The following is a 21,260-nucleotide window of genomic DNA, read 5'->3' on the forward strand; positions in this document are numbered from 1 at the left end:
CTATTGGGCCGACAGCAGTCAGACACGGGGAGATTGAGAGAGACTCGCTCTATGCACGCGAGGCAGCTGCTGATTCTCCGTTGTTCCAGGGGATCCATTTCGTGAGAAGCGTTTGCGCGCGGGCGGCGTCCCAGTCTGATGTCTCACGGACTTAATATACATATAGATATAAATATTCGCTTGTATTCACGCTGGCTTGTTCTCCTCCTTTTTCTTCGATTTCTGTATTTAGACCCATGTTTATGTTAAAATATCGCCAGCTAGTAAGATGAAGAGACCCGAGGCTCTGGGCTGACCTCCGGGACCGCGCGAGAATCCGTAGAAGCGAGTCACCTCAGCGCATCGGGTTGCGCAAATAATCGCATGTCATCTCACGGTATCGGAGGGAGCTCCGAACGTGCATCCATCCGCCCACTGGCTCGAATGAATTCTCGAACGAACGCTTGAACGAATGTCGTTCAGACACATCGTTCACGGTGTCAGAGGCTCCGTTCGACTGCCGAGTCGCTCCTCTTGTTCGTAACCTCTAATGTCCGGTACCCGTTTCGGGAAGGACTGTATGAAGAGCGAGAGTCTGCGCAGGATTCTGCCGATCCCAGTCGAGATCCCGGCTGAGTGAATGTATGAGTGCTCAACGGAGAGGTCCTCATTATTTTCCCCTTGTCAGTACATTGCTCAGGACGGCAAGGTGGCCCAGATTCCTCATTCGGGCGCAAAGACTCGCAGCCCGTTCTTCGACGCTCTCGACGACCCGTGTTTAACGGACAGGATTTTTATGAGATCATTCATTAGGTTGATACGTACCTTTTTCACTGAATTAGGCCACCGGAGATGTAAACGACCGATATTGTTAATGCCAGATAAGTTCCGTCGAACTCATTTGATACAACGGAAATAGTTCTTCCTTCATTTCCCCAAGTTCCTCGAATCGTTCCCGCGCTGTAAATAACGCCAACACTTCCGCGTTCCTTTGAGTGACCGAGGTGTTCTCTCCTAGACGGTTTATCCTAGAAACCTCTCGCAAAAGTGAGCGTCTGAGGCATTCCCTTTTGTCACATATGAAACTCTCGCGGGGCGAATTCAGATTGACGGACAGGTGAGAACTCGAGATGAATCCTCTCTCGATTTTACCGGGGATTCCGACAGAAAGTTTCAGGCTATTTCGCTCTCCTTCCCTGAAGAAATAGTATCGAAACAAGTTGAGTGACATTTCATTGGGATGACGGGCCGCCGCCACAGCCTGTCCGAGCGGCACATCGTCGGGTGTCGCGGACCGCCTGATGACCGCCGCGCCGCTAGCTGTTTATCCCGCTATCCTTCAGAGCTTCTATGGAGTGACGTCAAAGACGTCTGGATGAACTGTTCGATATAAACAACTCTTCCCTTCTTTTAGTCACTTCCAGTAAAGCCCGCTCCTCTTGCCGCTTCCTCCTCTCCGGTGGCTCTGTCTGCTAACTAAGCCTCCTTTTCTCTGTCCATCCGTCAAAAGGTTTCCATGAAACTAAGCTCCGAAAATCATTCGGGAAGGGGCAGCGGGAGAATTTCTTATATCGGGGATCCGGTGATCTGAGACCAAGCTCCTCACCCCGCCTGGCTCCGCGCTCCAGCGCCGGCACTCCTTGACGTTTGAGATGCTAACTGATGGACTCCGTTTATTTCGAATAGCGTCCCGGTACACGACAGCAGCTCTCGATTCTCGAACGTGAATGGCGATGATACATTCAGCGTCGAGAGAAAATTCCGTGTAGTTTCCTAGAACTGCCAACCGTGCCTCGGATCGAGCGCGGTATTCCAAGAAGCTTCTGGGAGGTGATCGTTGTCTTGCCAAATCAATATCGAGGAGAGAAAGCCGCTCGTGGGGGGCACAGTTCCCGGGACATCGTATTTATCGGAAGTCGATTTTTCGTGCGACGGACTATGAGCCGCATCGGTTCCGAACAGACAGAGAAAGATATCCAGGTCGTCGAGACCGAGTTTCTTCTCTAGCGAACAGCTCGACTCGAGACCTTCCGGATTTTTTTTCGTTTGCTCTTCTGAGTACCGCTGCGCTGCTGCCCTCTAGAAGAACGATGAAGATTTCCGCCCCCGTCAACCGCCGGCTCATTTCGGCCACGACTGTGTCGAGGTCGAGGGTGACGACATCTTTCGAACCCGCAGTTCATCACTCAGAAACGGGGACTGAAAAGATTGGGACGGATTGCGTGGCGCCCCAGGAGGCTCCTCCGGCGTGTTACTTCTGAAATATTCGGAAGAAAATGGTCCATCCACAGGAAGGCATCGGATTCACATCTTCGTGACTAGACCAGCGCGGAAATTTCCTCTCCGAGTATCGGTTTCGATTCTATGTCATGAGACTGACCGAGAATGACGAGAAATCTCGAATCATCGAATCACATCAAACTTGCGAGCCGTCAGATGCACCCATACTGGTCGAACGTATCAGTCATTTTGGAGGACAAGGAGAGTAAACTTCGAAACTCTTTAAGATTCACGCTCTTGTGGGAAAGGATAAGTTTTTTTCAGCTGTACACTCCACCATCGGTGAGAGGGGAGACCCGGGACGCGGGAGCGGTGGCTTGGCCACGGTGTTTTCTAGCCCTCAAGACGGACCCCAGAATCTTCCCATGGACTTCTACGTCATCAATACACAATTCCAGGCGAATATCATGCTCCCGGATGGAAGTCTCGACGATTGCCCATCGAGAGCTCCCTGGGGAAACGGATCTCAGACCTGATCTCATCCGACCCACAGTACGAAATGAATCTTGCGTTTTCGATCCAAATCCTCGCTATTGTAATCGTTCCGACTTAAAGATCTTCAAGATATTCACTTCTCGGGAAGTTTCGTTATTTCAGTCGAATTTATTCGTCTCCAAGCCACACACAATTTCATCGGGCTTGACATACATGCCTCAGAGGGGCTTCTAGGAGTTTCTTTGAATGAGGCGGAAGTGTCGAACGAGCAATGCAGAGAGCCACCTCGAACGGTCTCTACGGAGACCATCAACGGCGCCTCATGTAGCGTGAGAACCGCGGTTCTTCCCCCGGGGTTCGTAAGGTCCTCAAGTTACTCAAACATTCTTCAAAGTGCGACCACTTGGGTAAAGCTCTCGGTGTGGGCTCTCCTTCATCCGAATCGTAGTCACAGGACGAAGATTCCTCCTCGATTTGCGGAGCGCTCCTGCGGATAATTTCGTAAATTTCGTGATAAGTTCCCTCGTCGTCTTCGAATCGAGAGTCCAGAATGAACTTGTTCAGACGCTCATTGTCGTCTATGACTTGTCCCGGTATGATCACGTGAGTGTATCGATGCTTATTCTTAACGAGGTCGAGTTCCGGGATGATCGTGGGATGGATCTTGAAGCCGTTCTCGTGAGCTATGACCACGAGTTCAATCAGGTGCTGGCTCATGATATCCAGGTTGCCCCTGAAAATGAGGTGTCGCAGCTTCGCTATTACTGCGTCGACGCATCTCGGAGATGATTCAATCAGTTTTTGTCCCGCCTCTGATAGCAAAACGATCGCAACCTCGATCGAGTCGTCAGTCGGGTTCTTCAGAAGCAAGCTCAGGAATTCGAAAGCGCAAAGTATATCAGCGACTTGTTGATTCACGAGATGAGCGATGAATTTCGCCGTCGCGATGCACATGAACTTGTCCGCCTCACGCAAGCTGATCTTGAAGCGCAGAATTATCATTCTCTGGATCAACGCTCCGACTTCCTTGAACTTTGAATTGATTACGGCAATCAGCGCTGCGTACACGTGCGTGGACGCCATCGAGGAAGCCTGATACTGCATGATGGACCGGGCGAGTACGAAACATCCACGTACGAGGTCCTCCTGGTAGAGTTCCGCTACGGTTTCTTTCACGTTCGAGGCACTGACTCTTCCTACGAGGGAATCGATGTTTTTCTTGAGCTCGCTCCACGGTATACGCGGTTTTTCTTCTCGGACCTCTTTCGGAACCTTTCCCCGCATTCCTAGAAGTTTCACCGGGGGAAGATCGGCGTCGTCAGATCTCGTGCACGTGCGTTTGAGCGTAATCCGTCGTGTTGGATCGGCTTCCCCTGGAGCGTCCTGCGAATCCACGGGCGCTAGGGTATTGGGAGGGCAGTGCCTCCGAACGCGTTTCTTCTTGAACGGGTTCGGATGCTCCGGGTCCGGGTCTTCGATTTCACTGTCGCTGTTCTCCATTGCTTCCAAACTCGACGATCCGGAGGGCATCTGAAACGCCCCGCTGTGACCCGGGAGTTCGGTGTCATCCGTCGAAGATCGGCAGGGCAACTGAAGCTCTCCGCTATTGCACGGGAATCTGGGGACCTCCGTGGGCGAAGGGCGGGGAAATTGATAAGATCCGCTATAGCAAGGGAATTCGATGTCATCCACTGCAGGCTCATCGCATTCGAAATCGCTGTATGAGGCTGAGGGATCAGCAAGGAGTCCTTCGTCTTCTTCTCCGACCGCTTCATTGTCTCGTGGAGCTGGCTGAGGCTCATCGTCGATTTCGTCGTCGATTTCGTCGTCGCCCTCCACTACACGGGGCTCGAGATCATCGGGACGCTTGTTTAAAACACACATTGAAAAATGCTAGATGTCGATGGATTCCGATTTTATGGGACTGAGGGCGTCGATCCCTCAAGAACCAGAGAAAAAGAATAAGACGAGAACAACTTCGGCGGCTAAGAGCGGATTTCTGAGCCGAGGATGTTGCTTAAGTACCGGCATAGTTCAGAGAATGAGAGCGAGCTCCTGAGAGAGCGCCTCGAACTCAGAAGAGCTCCGACCTGACGCAGAGATACCTAATTGGTCCCAGGATCTCTCAGCATTCTGAGAAGCGAGACAATTAGGTATGATTTGATATGCTCAAGACCGATTGCCGATTTTTCTGGGTCGTATCCTGAAGGACTGCCGAGTGCGAAGCGAAGCCGTCATTCACGGCGGTTCATTGTCCCCCAGACGGCCTAGGTGTCTCGCGTATCGCGTAATGCTTGGCCCATTGCTGGAAATGTGCACGCCCACTTTGAATCACGCTTCAATGGGGCCCAATCGGATATCTCCGCGGTTTCGCCAGGGGCTGCAATAGGGAGAGGCGAATCTTTCGGAATCTACGGTCATCTCACCCAGAATACCATTCTAGCCTCAGATGAGCATCCTGGGGATGCTCTGCGGTTCTCAGGATCGGCAGCCGCCCATGTCTCGTGAAAGTTCTCTGCCGACTCGTCCGCCCATGACTCGTGAAAGTTCTCTACCGACTCATCCGCCCAACGCGGGACTCCGTGTACGTCGGTAATTTCGCTGGTACACCGTGTTGATCTCCCGCTCTTAAGCTTGACGCCGACCTCGGGCAATCGGTGCGACTCCAATGAGTTTAGGTGAGCGGGGGTGAAATGACGAAGTTCCCGCGGAAAGATGTCTTCATGCGCGTCTTAAGCACAGATCACGGAACTTTATCCATGTTCCGGTTCCAGAACATGCTCAAAACAATTTGGAGAACAGGAGCGTCCGCAGGAGAATCCCTCTCAATTCTACGCCCGGCAAGCGCCCATGCGCTCGGCGCCTGCGAAAAACGTCGGAAACGGCGAGGACCCAAGGAGTAGCAGCAGCGAATGCGTACGATGGGACGATTGCCCCGCCCCCTCCGAGGGTCGCGAGAGCCGACTGCCCTCACCCCCTGTGTCGAAGGAGGACTTGCGTCTATCCGCCAGCCCCTCACCGCATTCCAGGTGTCCCCCTCGTCGAGCGCACCGGAGCCGGATTATTGACGAACACGGTACCAATACTAATACTGGGATGCTCGCGCAGACTGGGAATGGAAGCGGTCAGCCGGTGGGACGGTTGGGTCCCCGCTGCTTCTCGGTTCGCGGTCGGATAATGAATTTTCCACTCCGGAAAGAGTTCCTTGAGAGCCGCCGGATCTTTGCTCGATAAATCGATCGATCCGAGATGGAATAAGGGTCTCGAAATGTCCAAGAACCGCACATCCGGACCAAAGAAAGGAATTAATTATTGTATTTGTTGGGTCGGAATATATCATTGAGGCGGCCAATATTGACCCGGATTGTACATTTGCTGATGCGGCATTCCAGGCGCTGAACCCATCATGGGATTCATCCCCGGTGCGAGCGCTGGACCCAGAGGTGGTACCAGATTAGGATCCATTGCGGGTGTTGGAGCTAAATGAGGAGTCGATCCCAGGTAATGTTCCTGGTAAGTGTCATTACATACATCGGCGGACGGTCGCAAAAGTCGAGGTGTCGGTTGTTGGGCTCCTCTGATCATCGAGCTCTTCGCGGCCAACGATTCCTATTGACATAGTGCCCAGAAGGCGTCACTCAATCGGTGGAGACATATTCTTAGCTCTCAGCGAATCTAGACATTGTGGGGGAAGAAATCCTTACCGCTGTGAATTGTGGTGGCGGAGGAACGTTAATTATGTCCTTCAAGTCCGGCACCGCGGATACTGCGGCTGCTGACGGGGTAACTTGGATCTCCTCAGAGGATTGCGATATCTGATTGACTTCGGCTGCCGCCCGCTGTTTATCATGACTCCTCCGGCGGCCTTTCTTGTCGCCTCGGCGATGGGACTCAGGCATTTCTCCTGAGAGACGAGAGCCTGCTTGATGGAAGGGTTTGGCGGCTCACTCCACGCAGAACTTCGTATTCTGGCGAGTTCGTTTTCTCTTCAGAAATAATTGTTATCTTCCCCAGCTCGGGAATATATGCATCGAGTTCTATTGTGATACACGGATAACCAAGGAGGCTTCTTCTCGAAAACAGAAATCCTGTTTTCACTAGGTCATGGCATGATCTGAAAATCTGCAGATCTTATATTCGACTCTGGAGAACTCAGGATGAAATCGAGCATATATTTCGCTCATACGAGCTCTCATAGGATTAGAATTCCTCCGGTGTTAAGGAGACGCCAACCACGATAATCACCTTCCTGATAGGACCGCCCGCGGAAAATACGGAAAAAAAATCGAATTGTCCCTTCGAGGTTCTCGAATGGTCGGCGTCCAGATGAAAATGCCATGGATACGTCAGGAAGTCCCGTTTTGGAGGTGATTCTCACCCCAGGTTCCGCCGTGTTAGTTCCCCTGGATCGCTCCATCAGCTGGAGGAGCGTATGGAAGTTCTCCACAGTTGAGCGAAGGATCGAGGCCGAGAATCGCGAGCCGATCTCGAAAAAGAGTAGGGTGAGGGTGATACTAGTGTTGGAAAGTCAAGAGTTGCGTTTAGCCAGACGTTCAGCCACAAACGGTAATTAATAATTTATTGGGTCGACCGAATTCACGTTCCGTCCGAGTTGCTCCCATGATACATTGTTCCTTTAAAATTCCTCTCAGCGAGTTCAGACGTTTATTAGCATATAATAACGTTCGCCCTCGTTCCGTTTCGCTCCCTCGTATATACAATCGCACTCTTTCGGATCTCTGCGAAATTCCATTTCTTCAGTTGTCCCAATTATACGACCCTCCCTCCCCGACGCCTCCCGCTTGTGGAAATTCGTTCGGAGTCTATAAAAAATCTATTACCCGGCTCGAAACATGCCTGCATAACGATTCTTGCGTTGCGAAAGAGTGTTTCGAGCGCTATTGTGCTCATCCTAAACATCACACACTCGTTTACACATTATAAATCAAGAAACTGCGTGTAAAACACTCGACTGCATTCCTGCTTGATGTTCAGCGCAAACTTGTGGTACGAGCCATCTGCGCAGATGGCAATCACAGAGTTCCCATCCACACCGAATGAGCAAATGCTATGAGAGCCATCCGGCACCTGTAAGTTGAAAAAGCGAGGGTTAAGAGAGGAATCCCAACTTTTCGGAGGGGACACTCAACGACGTGTCTCACGCCGAGATATATCGGACTTTCACCCTACGTGTGGAGTCATCCATTCTCTACTCATATCGGATTACTCCGGATGCCCTCAACGCTGATTCCGAGAGTGACGGAATCTTTGCCGGGAAGACCCGGCGCACCTATAATCACTACCAATCTCGGGCTCTGCCCAGAACCGATCGTTCGAACGACGATCAGGAGTCTAGGGGCTTTACCAAGCTGTCGAGAGCGGACAATCGCTCCCTGATTCGAGTAAACAATAGCAAGCCGGTTTTCGGTAACTCAAATGGTGTTTGGACGGCTTTGATTACCCAACGAGAGATACTCCGCGCTACGATTAGTATCTACTTGTGGACCACCAAATGGGATCCCTTTCCGGAAGGATTCATTAGTTTGAAAGAACGACTGTACGTGAATGATTGCCGAAACAACAAACATGCATTTGCATCGCTCCGGATCACCCTGCCGGCCATTTCGTGTCCGAACTCCGTCCCATCCGTTTCAAGATCGTCTGCAGACAGTCCCGCGACAGGACTCATCCAGGGCCCGACCTAGTCCCGGTAGAGGGGAGCGACCTATTTTAATAGCTCAAACGTGTTCAATTTGTGAAACGTATCCGAGCATACCTGAAATTTGGCGTCGCTCCATTTCGAGCTGAAGTATTTCGGGAGTACGGCAGACGTCAAGGACGATTTGCTCGTTTTCCGCTGCTGTTCGACGCTCTCCAATGAGAAGATATGCACGGTCCCATGATCACTGGATACGCAGAGCATCGAGCTGTTATAATTGAAGTTTATACAGTAGATAGTCGCGTTGTTCGCTCCCCGACGAACTTCATGTAGCAGTGTCCCGCTCTGCGTATCGAACACGCGGATCAAAGTTCCCTTTTCCGATGCGGACGCAAGTAGCGTGCCCTGCGTGTTCAGAGCGATGCAGCTGAGCGGTGAATCGTGCGCCTGTATGTCGAGAGGGGCTTGTTCGGTCTGTGCGAGATTTATGAGTTGCACTTGTCCCTGCTTCCTGCCGGGAAAAGCTAAAAGCGAGTTTGAAGACGATGGACACAGCACACAGAGCCCTCGCTCGTTGGGACTCGTTTCAAAGACGTGCAGCTGCTGAGGGGTCTGGGTGAATGTATAAACCTTGATCACAGTGTCGAGCACAACCACAATCCGGTCGCGCCGTAGGCGAACTCCGCGCACATTTGTCTGGAAAGCCAACTCTATGACGATCTGTTTGCGTTCGTCATCCCAGATCATAACCTTGTTGGGTGGATAACGCGGCCGTTTTCCGCCGCCGACAAGAGCCAGGTAATTACACCTGAAGAGCATCTCGATGTAGCCGATGCCGCCATCGAGGAAATCCTCTTTCTGCTTCTTGTCCAGAGGGTCGGTGTTGTACACTCTGAAACCGGATTCCGTTCCGCATGCGAAACATCCCTGGTCCTGGTTGAATCCCACGTAGAGCAAGCCGTTTTCGTTCGGCTCGGCCGAGCTCCAATTCATGCCGACTGTCTTTAGGCTGCGTCTCACGGATAACTGTCACGCCGTGAAAACAACGCCTTCACTTGTTTTGGTAGAACAGCAGCAGCCAGCACTGCGCCGCCGAAGCAGACAACTGGCGGGCACAACATCAACAAGCCCCGAGTAGTCTCACTCAGCTGATCCGAGATCCGACCATACCGATAATGGAGAAGACTGCGATTGAGGCGCAAAAGCGAATCGAGTTTCTCCGGAGAAAAAACGAAATTGGAATGACAATGAGTACCTGGATGAGGCCGCGAGATCCGAGGATGCGTCGGACAATGATCGTCGTTGACTGAGCCGAGGGAGCCGACGTCGTCCGAATAGCACCATCACAGCTGTTGTGTCAGAGAACCATTCGGCCACAGATGCGAAGTTCAGGCCGTGAGCGAGCTTTTTCCGCCGTACCAGTGAGCGAAGATCGTCATAGTGTGCGGCCGACATCCCTGTGGTCGAAAGATTCTTCTTGTTCAGAGTCGGTGTGATCGACGCTTTAGATTCCAACTTGCCTCTCCAACTGACTGTCGTGGCGCGCGACCACCGAGCTCGAATTGGCATCACGCTAACATTATACGTCAATGCACGACGAGAGCAAAGTCACGACGAAAGCAGCCATCCTTGAAGTTTGCAGGGCAATCGCATCGAATCGAGAGACTCCCCCACTGATGGCAAAGGCTCATGTTGTCAACGGTCGGTTGACTTCGGGTTCCGGTTCGGGTCTCCCTCGAGGCGGGAAGCACACTCAGCTTCCTTTCGCCGACACTGCGCTCCATGGGTCGAGAGTATCCCGTGCTTCGCGGCGAGTGACGTGAATATCCGAAGGTTCCAGAACACTGTGTCTCGTCATGGTGTGCCGCAGCGCAACATCCGAATCGCTGGTTGACCCGCGATCGAAATCTTCGCACACGAGTACCCGTCAATGTTGATCCACCGAGTGTCAGCTCGGTGATGCAAGCGATCGAGGGCTTCGATAAGGAGGGGCCGATCGCAGACCGCATCTACCTCGGAGATTGGACGCCGAGTGGACGTGTCCTCTGATGATATCTCTATGCTCCTCTTGGCGAGCTTCAGTGCTGAGAGAATCACCTCGAGGTTCTCGATCTCGACGCTCGAGACCGAGAAGACTTTGCAATGTCCTTGGTAGAAACTACGCGGCACCGGAAGGGATTTCTTGAAATCTCCGAGCATCTTGAGAGTGCCTCTCCAGCGACCAGGGATGTCTGGGAGAGATGTCGTTCCATTCCGGGAGGGGATCCGCTTGAGCTGATCGTATTCCGGATGGTTTCTGAAGTAGTTAAGGAAGATCGACCTAACGCTTCTCATTCCATCCCATGGACGACGTCCCTCATCGCTGCCCGCCGCCTCTTGTAATAAGTCTCGAAGATCTCTCCTTCATCGTCCTCCGAGAATCCTTCCCAATCAATGTCGCATTCGGCGCCAGATAGATGCCATGAGCGAAACACGTCTGATGATAAAACGGCTGGTTTTTCAGCTCGCTGGCTATCACCTTTCTCCATCATTGTGTACAAGAGGACCGATGTGAAGCCTCGTATATCGCTCAGCTCTAGATCAAACGCTTCGAGCGAATTCCGTATGTTTTTCTTGAGCACCTTAGCCGCAGATTCACCGCGGAATTTCGCCATTAGATCCTGGTGAGGAGATGCGAGAGATGGGATCGGGATGCTTGAGCGCAGGGTAAGGCAAACGAAACGTTCTCGCAGCCAACTCCACTCGTCGGCGAACGGCTTGAACACCGCGCCTTCACTTTGAGCGTTCCGAGATCTGTCCTTGTGGCTGTGGCGGCTCCCTCCCATTCGACATCGAAGATATTCCGAGCGATTTCAACTTATTCATGGCGCCAAGCTTGGCCCATGGGGATATTTGCTCGAGGCTGGGATGCGACAGAGTCTCAAATGGAAGATTAGACTGCGCGACGAGCGATGCACAGATACGGCTTTTCAGTGGATTCGTCATCCCTGCCGCCGTTGATTGGGAAATCTTGTAAGCGAGTACGATAGTTGTCTATCTCTCCGCCAACGGCTCAGTCGATCTTGCAGCGCTTCCCCGATGGACTGATGAAGTTTCCCGAGGCTCAAGTCCTCAGTCCAACGCGCGGCTTGCGGTTCAATCTGATCGAGCTGTCCACGTAGATCTTGGGGCTTTGGATGAACTGCCCCTTTTCCCACCCTCAGCAGCGACTATGTTTCGCGCGGAGCGCCGCGCCAACGCGTGCAACGAGCCAAGCGGTGGTTTCAGGCGAAAACGGTCGGGAAATCGTGAGCCCAAACAGCGCGGCGTCGAGCACTTCCCGGACTCTAGGGAGTCGTAGCGCATGATTCTTCTCGAATCAGGCTGAGGCGAGACAGCGGGGAAGGATAATCCAAAAATCTTAAATCATTTCGGATCATCCATTCCCTCTTTTTCGTATGTACAATATTGAGGAAGAGTTCACGGGGCGGGTGTCGAAACAAGACGGAAGTCACGCTCTCTAGTCCGTCCCGTGCTTCATATTTAACTTTTTCCCGGACCCTGGGATTTTTCTCCGAGGAGGATGAAGCAAGTATCTCCTGCGCCCGATATCGATACCGAATCAACAGACAAGGGACTTGGTAACTCATCACGGTGGTGCGCCCCAAGCGCGCCCCGCGATCATACTTCTCTCGGAAGATCAGTCTCCGAACTCCCTCTGAGAAACAGTTGGCCTGTGTCTCTCCGGTTCCCGAATGTACTTGCCCCGGACATGGAGGATGGAGATCCCGTATTTGTACGGTGCCTTGCTTTTCATGCATCGAAATTCTGGGGCCCAAGGCGAAGTTATTTGACGTGAAGGTAAGATCTAATAAATGTTCCCTCTTGTTCCGCATATGTGAAAAGAACCTTCATATTGCTGCCTATGACCCTGAAGCTCCCAATGTTCGGCACTTCGGATTGCACATATGATTGCCCAGAATCCGCCTCATTTCCAATGGGGGCGGGTCTCAGAGATTCTACTTTATCAACTGGAAGGTGGTTGAAGCCTACGTTTCATTCCCAAACCTGCCATTTCGGCCACCGTATCCTTTCGGGTTCGTTTCCCTCTCGCGTTCGCTGAAGAATCCTCGCGCAGCCATGAGAAATAAGGTCATTCGAAAGAAGACCCTTGGAACCTGACGAAGTTGGTATTGAAAACGGCAAGCCCGACCAGAGTCTCAGCCGGCGAGAAGGGGCCCGCATCTCTTACATCGAATCAAGCCCGTCTGTTGAATCCTGACAATGTATGAGGATTAGCCCGGCTATCGTAGAGTGACCGTCCACATTTCCCCAAAAGAGCTACCCGTGTCTGCGCTGTGGTCCTCCGTAGTATAACGAACAGGGCTGCGATATTAACGACAGAAAACAACGTCAGGTGTGAACCCCATTTGACGGTCGTTTCCATCCTCCGCGTCGTGCCAAGGGCTGCAAAGCCATAAACCCACTCTCTGGTTGAGAGAAATTTTGCATTTACATATTGTACATACATATACTCGGGACCACTGAATCTCCTTCCAATATACTCATACGAAGGAGGATCCCGCAAAGTTCAGTGATAGTGAGGTATTGAAAAAATTCCGAGTGACCGTCCATGACATGCCCACAAAACATGGAGAGCAATAATTCTGTCAGTGGCAATGACCACTTCTACTCAGTCAGACATCGACACAATGAAAGCTGGCAGATACCCGAATCCGGACTTGGGAGTCAAGCGACCTGATTCAGATCGGAAATCATCCCAGCTTTTTTTGGTACCGTACGATATGATTATATCATTCGGTAAGTTTGGTCTCCTATGAACGCGCCACGGTTCTTCGTCGGCGGCTCCGCTACTGACATGGCTTGTCAACAACATTCAGCCGGTTCCAAAGAGTGGAGAAACGGGATACGGAGAGGAAAAGTGAAGTACTTTTGGGTTCTTGTCGAGAGAATTTCGCCCGTGATTCTATTCGAGTTGTCTGAGGGAACCTCTTTTGTAAGCTCACCGTGTTCATGTTCTAGCAGTTATGAAACTATAGGACTCCATGTCGATCATTGACGATTTTTCCATCGATGTCGAAAGAAGAGAATTAGAGGAGCGAGTGGCTCGGTCGTCGCAGATTCCATCTCTCACCTCAGGCCGGTTGATGAGAGAATTCACGATCGCTCATTACTTCTCGCGAGTTTTAGACTTTCAATTCCTCGATTTGGGCGCGGAGTTCCGGGGCTGCTTCCCTACCCTCTTCAATCATTGACTCTGGAAACTTTCGAGTCCTGGAATTTGATTCGAAGCTTTCCCTGAAGTTGGAAATACACGGGCGCATCATACACCGGAATACCCATCGTAACTTTCTACGTCTGGCAGATGACACGACATACAGCACGCAGACATGGGTAGCAAAGCTCTACTCAAAGAGGCTCGTCAGGCGCTCGATCTCGGGGAAAGCGACAGGGCCATCGAATCATGCGAGAGTGTTCTCCGGGAAGAACCAGACCACTTCACGGCACTCTTGATACTGGGTGCTGCCGCAACAGCGGCTACCCATGCAGGTGAGGAAGTCTGGAGTACGCGCGCTTTGACTGGAGAACTCGGATAAACTCTCCGAGGATAACACTCCTTCTACGCGATACCCGCCAGAGACGATTGAGAGAGATCGACGTGTCATCTTCGGAATAGACATCGATTTTTTGGCCTGAATACTCACCGAGCCCGAGACTTTGCAGATCTCTCTAAGAAAGCGTTGAAAGCACTTGTACGCGCAGCTGAAGTCAAACCAGATCAAGAAGCTCCATGGCAGGGACTGCTTCGCTTATTCCGGAAATACCCTGGTCTTGATGACGAGCTATATCTGAAGGCGCTGGATAAAGCCTTAGAGTTCAACTTCAACGCGAAGAATCGTGTCCTGCTGAATATAGAGAAAGCCGAATTGACCAATGACTGGACCCTATTACGTAAGCTGGAGGCTTCGCCGGAAGTTCATCAGACCAACCTAATCGATGTATTTTCCTCATTTGTTCCTCCCCATCTACCTTACTTTCCCTGGAAATTTCGCCCTTCCAAGATTCGTCCGCGCTTCCCCCAACTACCCTATGGTCTCACTCCAGGCGAATGTGTGGAGGAAGCGGATACCGACAGCATGGTTCAGCAGAGATCAGCAAGGGCGGCAGCTTCGTTGGTTCAGAGGGATTGCCTCAAAACGGACTTGGAGGTTTTGAGGAAAATCTCGTTCCTACCGGGGATCGAAGATGATACGAGGGTGCGTTCCTAACTACGATCGGAAACGGATCGTTGCGGGGTATCGACACAAGGATTCGGGGAAGAACTTTCGACTCCCATACTTTTCCGCAGAAAAACCTCTTCCTCGAATATTTCGCTAGGCTGGAGGCTTCCGAGTGTGCAACTGAATTCGCGGTTGCGAGAACTTTGATCTCGGAGGCGCATCAGAACGAGCTGAGCGTGCACATCTTCATAAAATCCGGCCTGGCTGTCATCGCTTTGAAGGATCTCGCGGAGCTATTCGATGCGAACCCAAACTCTTCGATGGAATTCGCAACCGCCAAGGTCGGCTAAGAGTGCCTCACTTCAACCAAGCGCTCATCAATCCTCTATTTCATCCCAGTCACGCTTTCCTCAAAGGAACATCCGACTCTCACATTCTCCTCACTGATTTGTTTCCAGGCTAAACTTTCACTGCTGTGTGGAGACGTTTCGAAGTTGGAGGCAGCTTGCCAAACAATAATCAAAACGAATCCTCAGAACTTCGAAGTCTGGAAGATGCTTCTCACCGGCCTCCTGGAGGCGGGTCGCTTCCGGGACGTGGAGACTCACAGCAAAGTGGCCTTGAAGAACTGTAAATCAAACGCCGCGGGTACGAGTGCATTCCTCTTTCGCCTCAATGTTACGTTGATCTACGGAGTAATATTCTTGAGTTTGGAGAGCACTTCCTCTTCCAGATATTCTTACCATCTTGGCTCGAGCTTTGTACGAGCAAGACAGACATCGGGAAGCTCTCATTCTGTTCGCGAAGGCGGAAACCTTGGGAGCTCCACGTGACAACTCATTACGGCTTCGGAGCCTGATCGAGTCCGGACGGGCTGCTGATGCTCTGAAGGAGTCGCTTGGAATCAACGACAAGATGTGGGCTCTGAGAGCTCGTATGGCTTTGAATGAAGATCTAAGCCTCTCCAATGCGGAGCTGAGCGAGGTCGGAATGCCGACTGCTGCTTCTTATCTGCTGGTGGGTAGGACTTCGGGAACTCGACTCACGAGCGATGGCTCCCTGATGGATTCTCCCGGGGCGAAGTTGCCTCCGCAGCGATGTGCCGTTACCTTCAGCATCAGGCTTGTGAAGCAGATAACTCTCATGTTTCAGTTCAAAAAACGCCACAATGACGCGCTGAAAATCGCTTCGGCCGCTCTTGGCCAAAACCCGAAAAACACGGAGGTCCTGACGCTCCTTGGAGAGATATACTTGCAATCGGGACACCCAGAGAATGCTTCGAAATGTTTACAGCAGAGCTTCGTCCTGAACCGAAACTCATCCCGGACTGGGAAAGCCTTGAGTCGCGCGCTGCGAGCTCTGAAGAGACACGACGAGAATCGGGTTCTACTGGAATCAAGTAAGTAGGCCACATTCCAATCACCTGGGTACTTCGACAGGCCCCTCTTCGATTTCTCCGTTCTGCGTCTGATCGCGTTCCTCGCGCCCATAGTGTAAAACGATAATTCCCTCCAGTCACATCTGACGGGGTCATCCACGATGGGAATCATTGGGCGTTCGCCGAGCTGGGCATCCATTATTTAGAGATAGGGACCCCGTCGAATGCTGTTGCGCTCCTCCAGAAGCTCGCCTCCTTCAAACCATCGTCTTTCAATTGGGAACTTCTAGCGGAGGCTTATGCCTCTCGCAAAAGTTTAGCAGCCGCCGTCCTCTGTTATCGGAAAAGCATCGAGACGGGAACGGTCCGAGAAGCTTTCATAACTTACCGGTGAGTTTTTCGCGACGATGGCTAATCCCCATAGACTTAACGGGGCTCATCGGGACCATTTGTGGCATTCGGAATGTTTTGCTCCAGATTGGCGTGCGTGACTCGAGATCAGGAGCAATACGAGGAGGCCATATCACTCTTTGAATCCGCTCTGGAAATGGATCCGAATTTGATCATCAGCGCCCACGATTTGGGTCAATGTTGTCTACTGCTAGCCGGTATCCGTCTGAGGGAGGTTCTTTTGGAGCCAGCGTCACTTCTGCTCAATAAGGCTCTTCTGAGTGCAGCCACGTCGATTTGTTCCGGGCGCAGCGATCTCGTTAGCCTTTGGAGCCTACTCGGGGACGTTCTGCTTACGGCGAGAGTCCATAACCTCAAGGTATTTCGACGTGGATGAATTCTTACGAAAAAAAAATTATTCGGAAGTATTCGATTAGTGTCTGAGCGAATATATCGGTATGCAGATTCGCGCCCCCGTCGACATGAAATCGCGCACCTTGTTCGGTCTATCAGAGGGGGACGTTGACATCAAAGATATGCAACTTGTTTCGCTCGCCGAAAACACTTACCTGCGTTGCATCTCCCTAAATCCCAATCTCGGCAGTGTGTGGCACAACCTGGCATTGGTATACGTCTACAAGCACCAGTTCGATCGCGGGTGAGTTCATCGGAATCCGATTGCGGTTCGAGTACCCCAGATCAGACGAAGCTCGCTGACATTCCCGCAGCCCGGATTCGTAAGCAGGTTTTCGAATGGATGATTCGGGCTCCAGGAATGAGTAGACCGATGGTCGCTGCCTTCGCTGTCCATCACATCCCCCGTGCCTACGGTCTATTATCACGAGCAGATGTCTTCACTTGGGAGGCTGCTAGCTGGGTATTCCGGAATGATACAAAGTTCCCTGACCTCTCTGCAGGATTACTTGCTTGAAACGTGCGATAAAGCTCGACGCGAAGAACCCAAACCTTTGGAACGCGTTGGGCGTCGTCTCCATTCGAGCTGGGAGCTCAGTGCAAGTATGCCAATCGGCCTTCATTCGAGCCCTCAACATCGATCCGGATCATGCGCCCTCCTGGGCCAACCTTGGATTCCTCTACATCAAGAAAAATCTCCTTAAAGAAGCCAATCAGTGTTTCTCGAAGGCCCAGGCCGCCGATCCACTCTACGTAGAATGTTGGCTCGGTCAGGCTACGCTGGCCGCTACCGTCGGCCATTTCGACGCCTGCGACTTATACAGACATTCTAACGTGGTGAAACCAACTATCCACGCAATAATATGTAATCTCGCGATGCAAGGTCAGGCTACAGAGGAGCTCTTGTTTGCTTGCGAACGGGCCCTGCATTGCAAGAAGGAGCATCCGGCTTGCGCGGCTATAGGTAAGCCTGAGTTCCTGACCTCCCAGCTGTCTTTTGTGTACGAAGTATTGATCGCGCTTCGGCGAAAACTGGATCAGAGTGTACGTATGTGTCATCACTAATCCTCGAATGACTGTTCAGGCTACGTGCTCCTTTCTCACGGACTGACGGTCGAAGCGCGACGGGTTATCTCTCGGTGTCAGAACCCCGAATGCAAAGTTATGTTCGCCCAGGCCCTCCTGAGAGACGGCGGAATCGATGAAGCTTCTTCGATTTGTTCTGGAGATCTACCTGGCCCTGAAAAACAACGATTGAGAGCTTACATCGCCCTAGAATCTCATCGACGTGAGGAAGCTGTGGAGCTAGAACCAAAACTAAAGGAAGTTCTATATAAATCTGAGACGCTTCAGGTAAGACTCGGTATATTATCAGCATCGGACCCTTCCTCTATCTCCGACTCGCCCGGACTTATCATGGATGTCCTGGGCGCTGGGTCAGTATTTGCCAAGGATCTCATCGACGACCACGTTTTCACAGGGAAGGAAGAAAAGCTTGCAGAAACAGCTGCGAAGAGATCCCCGACAAGACGATGCTTGGAGACGCTTATCGGAGTGCCTCTTGGGAGAAGGGAAATTTGAGACGTCCTTGCGGCTGACAGAGTTCATAAAAACTTCTTATCAGCGGGAGAGTCTCCGACTCATCGTAGTGGCGGCCTTGATGGCCGGCAGGTCAGTCCTGAGTGTCCTCGCGTACAGTTTCGGAACCTTGGCGATCCTCTCTCTCCCGGTGACTCTCGCTGCTCAATGAACGAAATGCACGAGATATGCTTATTTTCTGACCCTCGATTTTCCAGGAAAAGGAATGCTTATCGAGCAGCGTCGAAACTAGTGAGACAATTCCCCGACAGAGTAGAGCACTGGCTGCTCTTCAAGTGGGCTTGTTTATCGATAGAGAAGCGGAACGTCATAATCATGATGCAAGACTCACCGACAGGTTTTTGGGTTGATCTGTACGACAACGTCAAGGATCTCGATAACGTTCTGAGCAAAGGTGAGTCATAGGAATCCACTTCTCTCGGGTTAGAGGGAACTATCCTGACATGGAATGATTAAACGCTGCAACAAGGAGGATCCAGACTCGAGAAGTCTGGCGTCCAGGATAGCACGCAGGTCACCATGATCCCTGTGAATGCTCTCCTCGAATATGCTTCTAATTGTTCCATCGATGGCCATTCCTGCCGATACCAGGTGGGCCCTCGAAATTCGCTCCTAGCAAAGCGAATAAAGCCTCGGAGGTCTGCTCGAAGCTCCTATTTCTGATGGAGGAGAAGAAAATCGACAAAACCTTCTTATCGAAGGCGACCTCTCTACTCAAGACGGATCACCGCTCAGAAGCAGGACTCTTCTTGACAGGTCAGTTTCCTCGTCGCAAATCGGCATCGGCGCTTATTCACTTCAACGATCATTTACATCTGTCTACCTCGAATCAGGAATGTGGGCTCTGGCGAATGATTCGGAGGATCTCTACGGCCGCTGTCTGAAGGGGCTTCCCGCGACGAGTTCCCTCGGGAAACTTCTCGAGAGCCAACATGCCGCCATCGCACTCGGATCTCATACCAAGAGCAGTCCCCATTGAACCCGATATCCCACGGATGCCCAAATAGCGAAATAAAATCTATACCCGATGATTTCCGTGTCCCCCCATAGATGGCGAGTTTTCGATCAAGGATGTCGCTCTACAGGCGTTCGCTCGTGACGTCTACGCTGCTCGATCAGGGCAGAACAGGGTCTACTTCCCTGTGTCCAGCTTCCGTGTTTATTGAAGATACGATATGAATATAGGCGAGGCATATGGGCCGTACACGAGAAAGAAATATGTTGTCCTCGACTTGAGGGTTCCGACGTGATACGAGTTTACCGGGCTTCAGACCGTGAGACCATGTTCCCGAATAGAAAGGCAAAGTCTCAGTTTCTGATTTGCCTACACGGAGCACGGAGCAGCATGAGATCTCTTCCACCGGGGAAGGCGGACTCCGCACGATAAGAGACGCGACGCTCCGATTAGCATCTCTAGACTTGCTCTCGTGACGGAACGCACCCATGAAAATGTCGTTTTCTCCTGGAAAATCACATACTGCGCCATCAGCCTTGCAGGATCCACAGCGTAAGAACAAATCGGGTATCTTCATCAGGATCTGCTTTGCGAAGCTCCTCGGTCAAGTATTGTGATCGCTCATGCTATAGGTCGGGGGATTGATCTCGGTGGAGGAGAAATTGAATCAATCCCAGCTTGAGTGTATTCGATGATTACATGTCCAACATTGCGGGCAGGATGTCTAATTCCGTACAATTATCCTATCTTGGTATCTACGTAATAAAAACACGTTTTCGCGAAAGATACAAACTAATAGAACTTTGTCGAGGCACAAAGCGTGCGAGTTTTTCGCTTCATTGGTTCCGCGCTCCTCATCGAAGACGGTAAATCAAAGTCTGTCGTTGGACGGCAGATGGTCATTGATCAAAGTCGTCTCTCCATAGAATTCGTTAATTCAAATACTCGTTCCGGAGAAACGCACCTACTCAACGAGCCGCGCTCTGACAGACGTTGGAACTGGCATCACTTCAACATGTTAATCACCCTTCGATCCTTGTTGTACAACAAGAATATGCGAATGATTCCTTAGCGTCTATTCATTGATTCAGGGGAACAGCCATGATCTCACTTCGTCTGGTCAATCCGCCTTTTTGTAAACAGTCTGATCGGTGTCGTCTCTCTTCAGCTCGAGGGAAACTTGGATACAGGAACTCTGCCGATTATCGATGCTGGGTGAAGCCCGTTTCAGGTCTTCGGGCTGAGCCCTTGATTCGGGCCAGACTTCGCATACCGTTCATTTGTCTGTGCGTTTGACTCCGGTGCGGAAGAGGATCACTGACTGAATTGAATGACTCCTTGTTCCCAGTCACGAAGTTGTAGAGGGAGCGCTCCGCGATTCGATTCGACTCTGCGTCGATGCCATAAATATCTCCCTCAGCACAGATTTATTCCTGTGTCAAAACTTTGTCAAATATATCGCCAACGACTCGATCGTAAGGGCATTTGGCACGGTCGATCCTCGCACAGCCACAAATCATTGGGGAAAGTATCTGTTGTATTTTCTGGCGGACTGCGGCCATTGTTGTAACATATAAACTGTTATGGCAGAGACAGTACCTTGAGACCATCTCCCGTCGATTGCCGGGCGGGTATACATGATCTCGGGAGGAAAAAGACGGTATCAGCTGATCTGGTCACGTCACAGAATAAATTATCAGGGACGCCACTCTAATTGCGTTCTCGGTTTTTCTGTGGGGCTGCCCTCTTGATTCGATGAATTGGACTCCAGATAGGTGAACTCCCGGACCGTTTCCCGAGGCGGCAGCACTGGACAGAGGTCTCATCGTCATTATTTCTGGGTCATGCTCGAAAATTCGGGATGTTCATGATGACTTGGACCCAGCCCAGCCGCCACCATTGTTGTTCACGAAATCGAATTGATCGCTGAAGGTATCGGCTGAGAGCAGT

The 21,260-nt window shown here is 51.5% G+C and overlaps 3 protein-coding genes across 3 annotated transcripts; 1 reads left to right on the forward strand and 2 right to left on the reverse strand.

Annotated features, from left to right (window-relative positions):
* Nucleotides 1-3,003: 3,003 nt before the first annotated feature.
* Nucleotides 3,004-4,194, reverse strand: LOC100901566 (pre-mRNA-splicing factor CWC22 homolog). Its single transcript, XM_003748358.1, has one exon. It carries the CDS (start codon nt 4,192-4,194, stop codon nt 3,004-3,006), a length of 1,191 nt encoding a protein of 396 aa, XP_003748406.1.
* A 3,438-nt stretch (nt 4,195-7,632) lies between these two features.
* Nucleotides 7,633-9,371, reverse strand: LOC100901230 (WD repeat domain phosphoinositide-interacting protein 3). The gene is made up of 2 exons (XM_003748275.1): nt 8,471-9,371; nt 7,633-7,782 (listed from the first exon to the last, which is right to left on the reverse strand). Exons 1-2 carry the CDS (start codon nt 9,344-9,346, stop codon nt 7,633-7,635), a joined length of 1,026 nt encoding a protein of 341 aa, XP_003748323.1. The 5' UTR covers nt 9,347-9,371.
* A 4,372-nt stretch (nt 9,372-13,743) lies between these two features.
* LOC100901707 (tetratricopeptide repeat protein 37) lies at nt 13,744-19,334 on the forward strand. The gene is made up of 16 exons (XM_003748359.1): nt 13,744-13,903; nt 14,078-14,305; nt 14,459-14,610; nt 14,703-14,915; nt 15,033-15,222; nt 15,308-15,591; nt 15,727-15,973; nt 16,090-16,342; nt 16,430-16,721; nt 16,807-17,000; nt 17,260-17,720; nt 17,841-18,109; nt 18,198-18,427; nt 18,553-18,749; nt 18,947-19,111; nt 19,189-19,334. Exons 1-16 carry the CDS (start codon nt 13,744-13,746, stop codon nt 19,332-19,334), a joined length of 3,681 nt encoding a protein of 1,226 aa, XP_003748407.1.
* The last annotated feature ends 1,926 nt before the right edge of the window (nt 19,335-21,260 follow it).

The sequence above is a fragment of the Galendromus occidentalis genome, unplaced genomic scaffold (assembly GCF_000255335.2).
Source record: "Galendromus occidentalis unplaced genomic scaffold, Mocc_1.1 scf7180000077530, whole genome shotgun sequence".
NCBI lineage: Eukaryota > Metazoa > Arthropoda > Arachnida > Mesostigmata > Phytoseiidae > Galendromus > Galendromus occidentalis.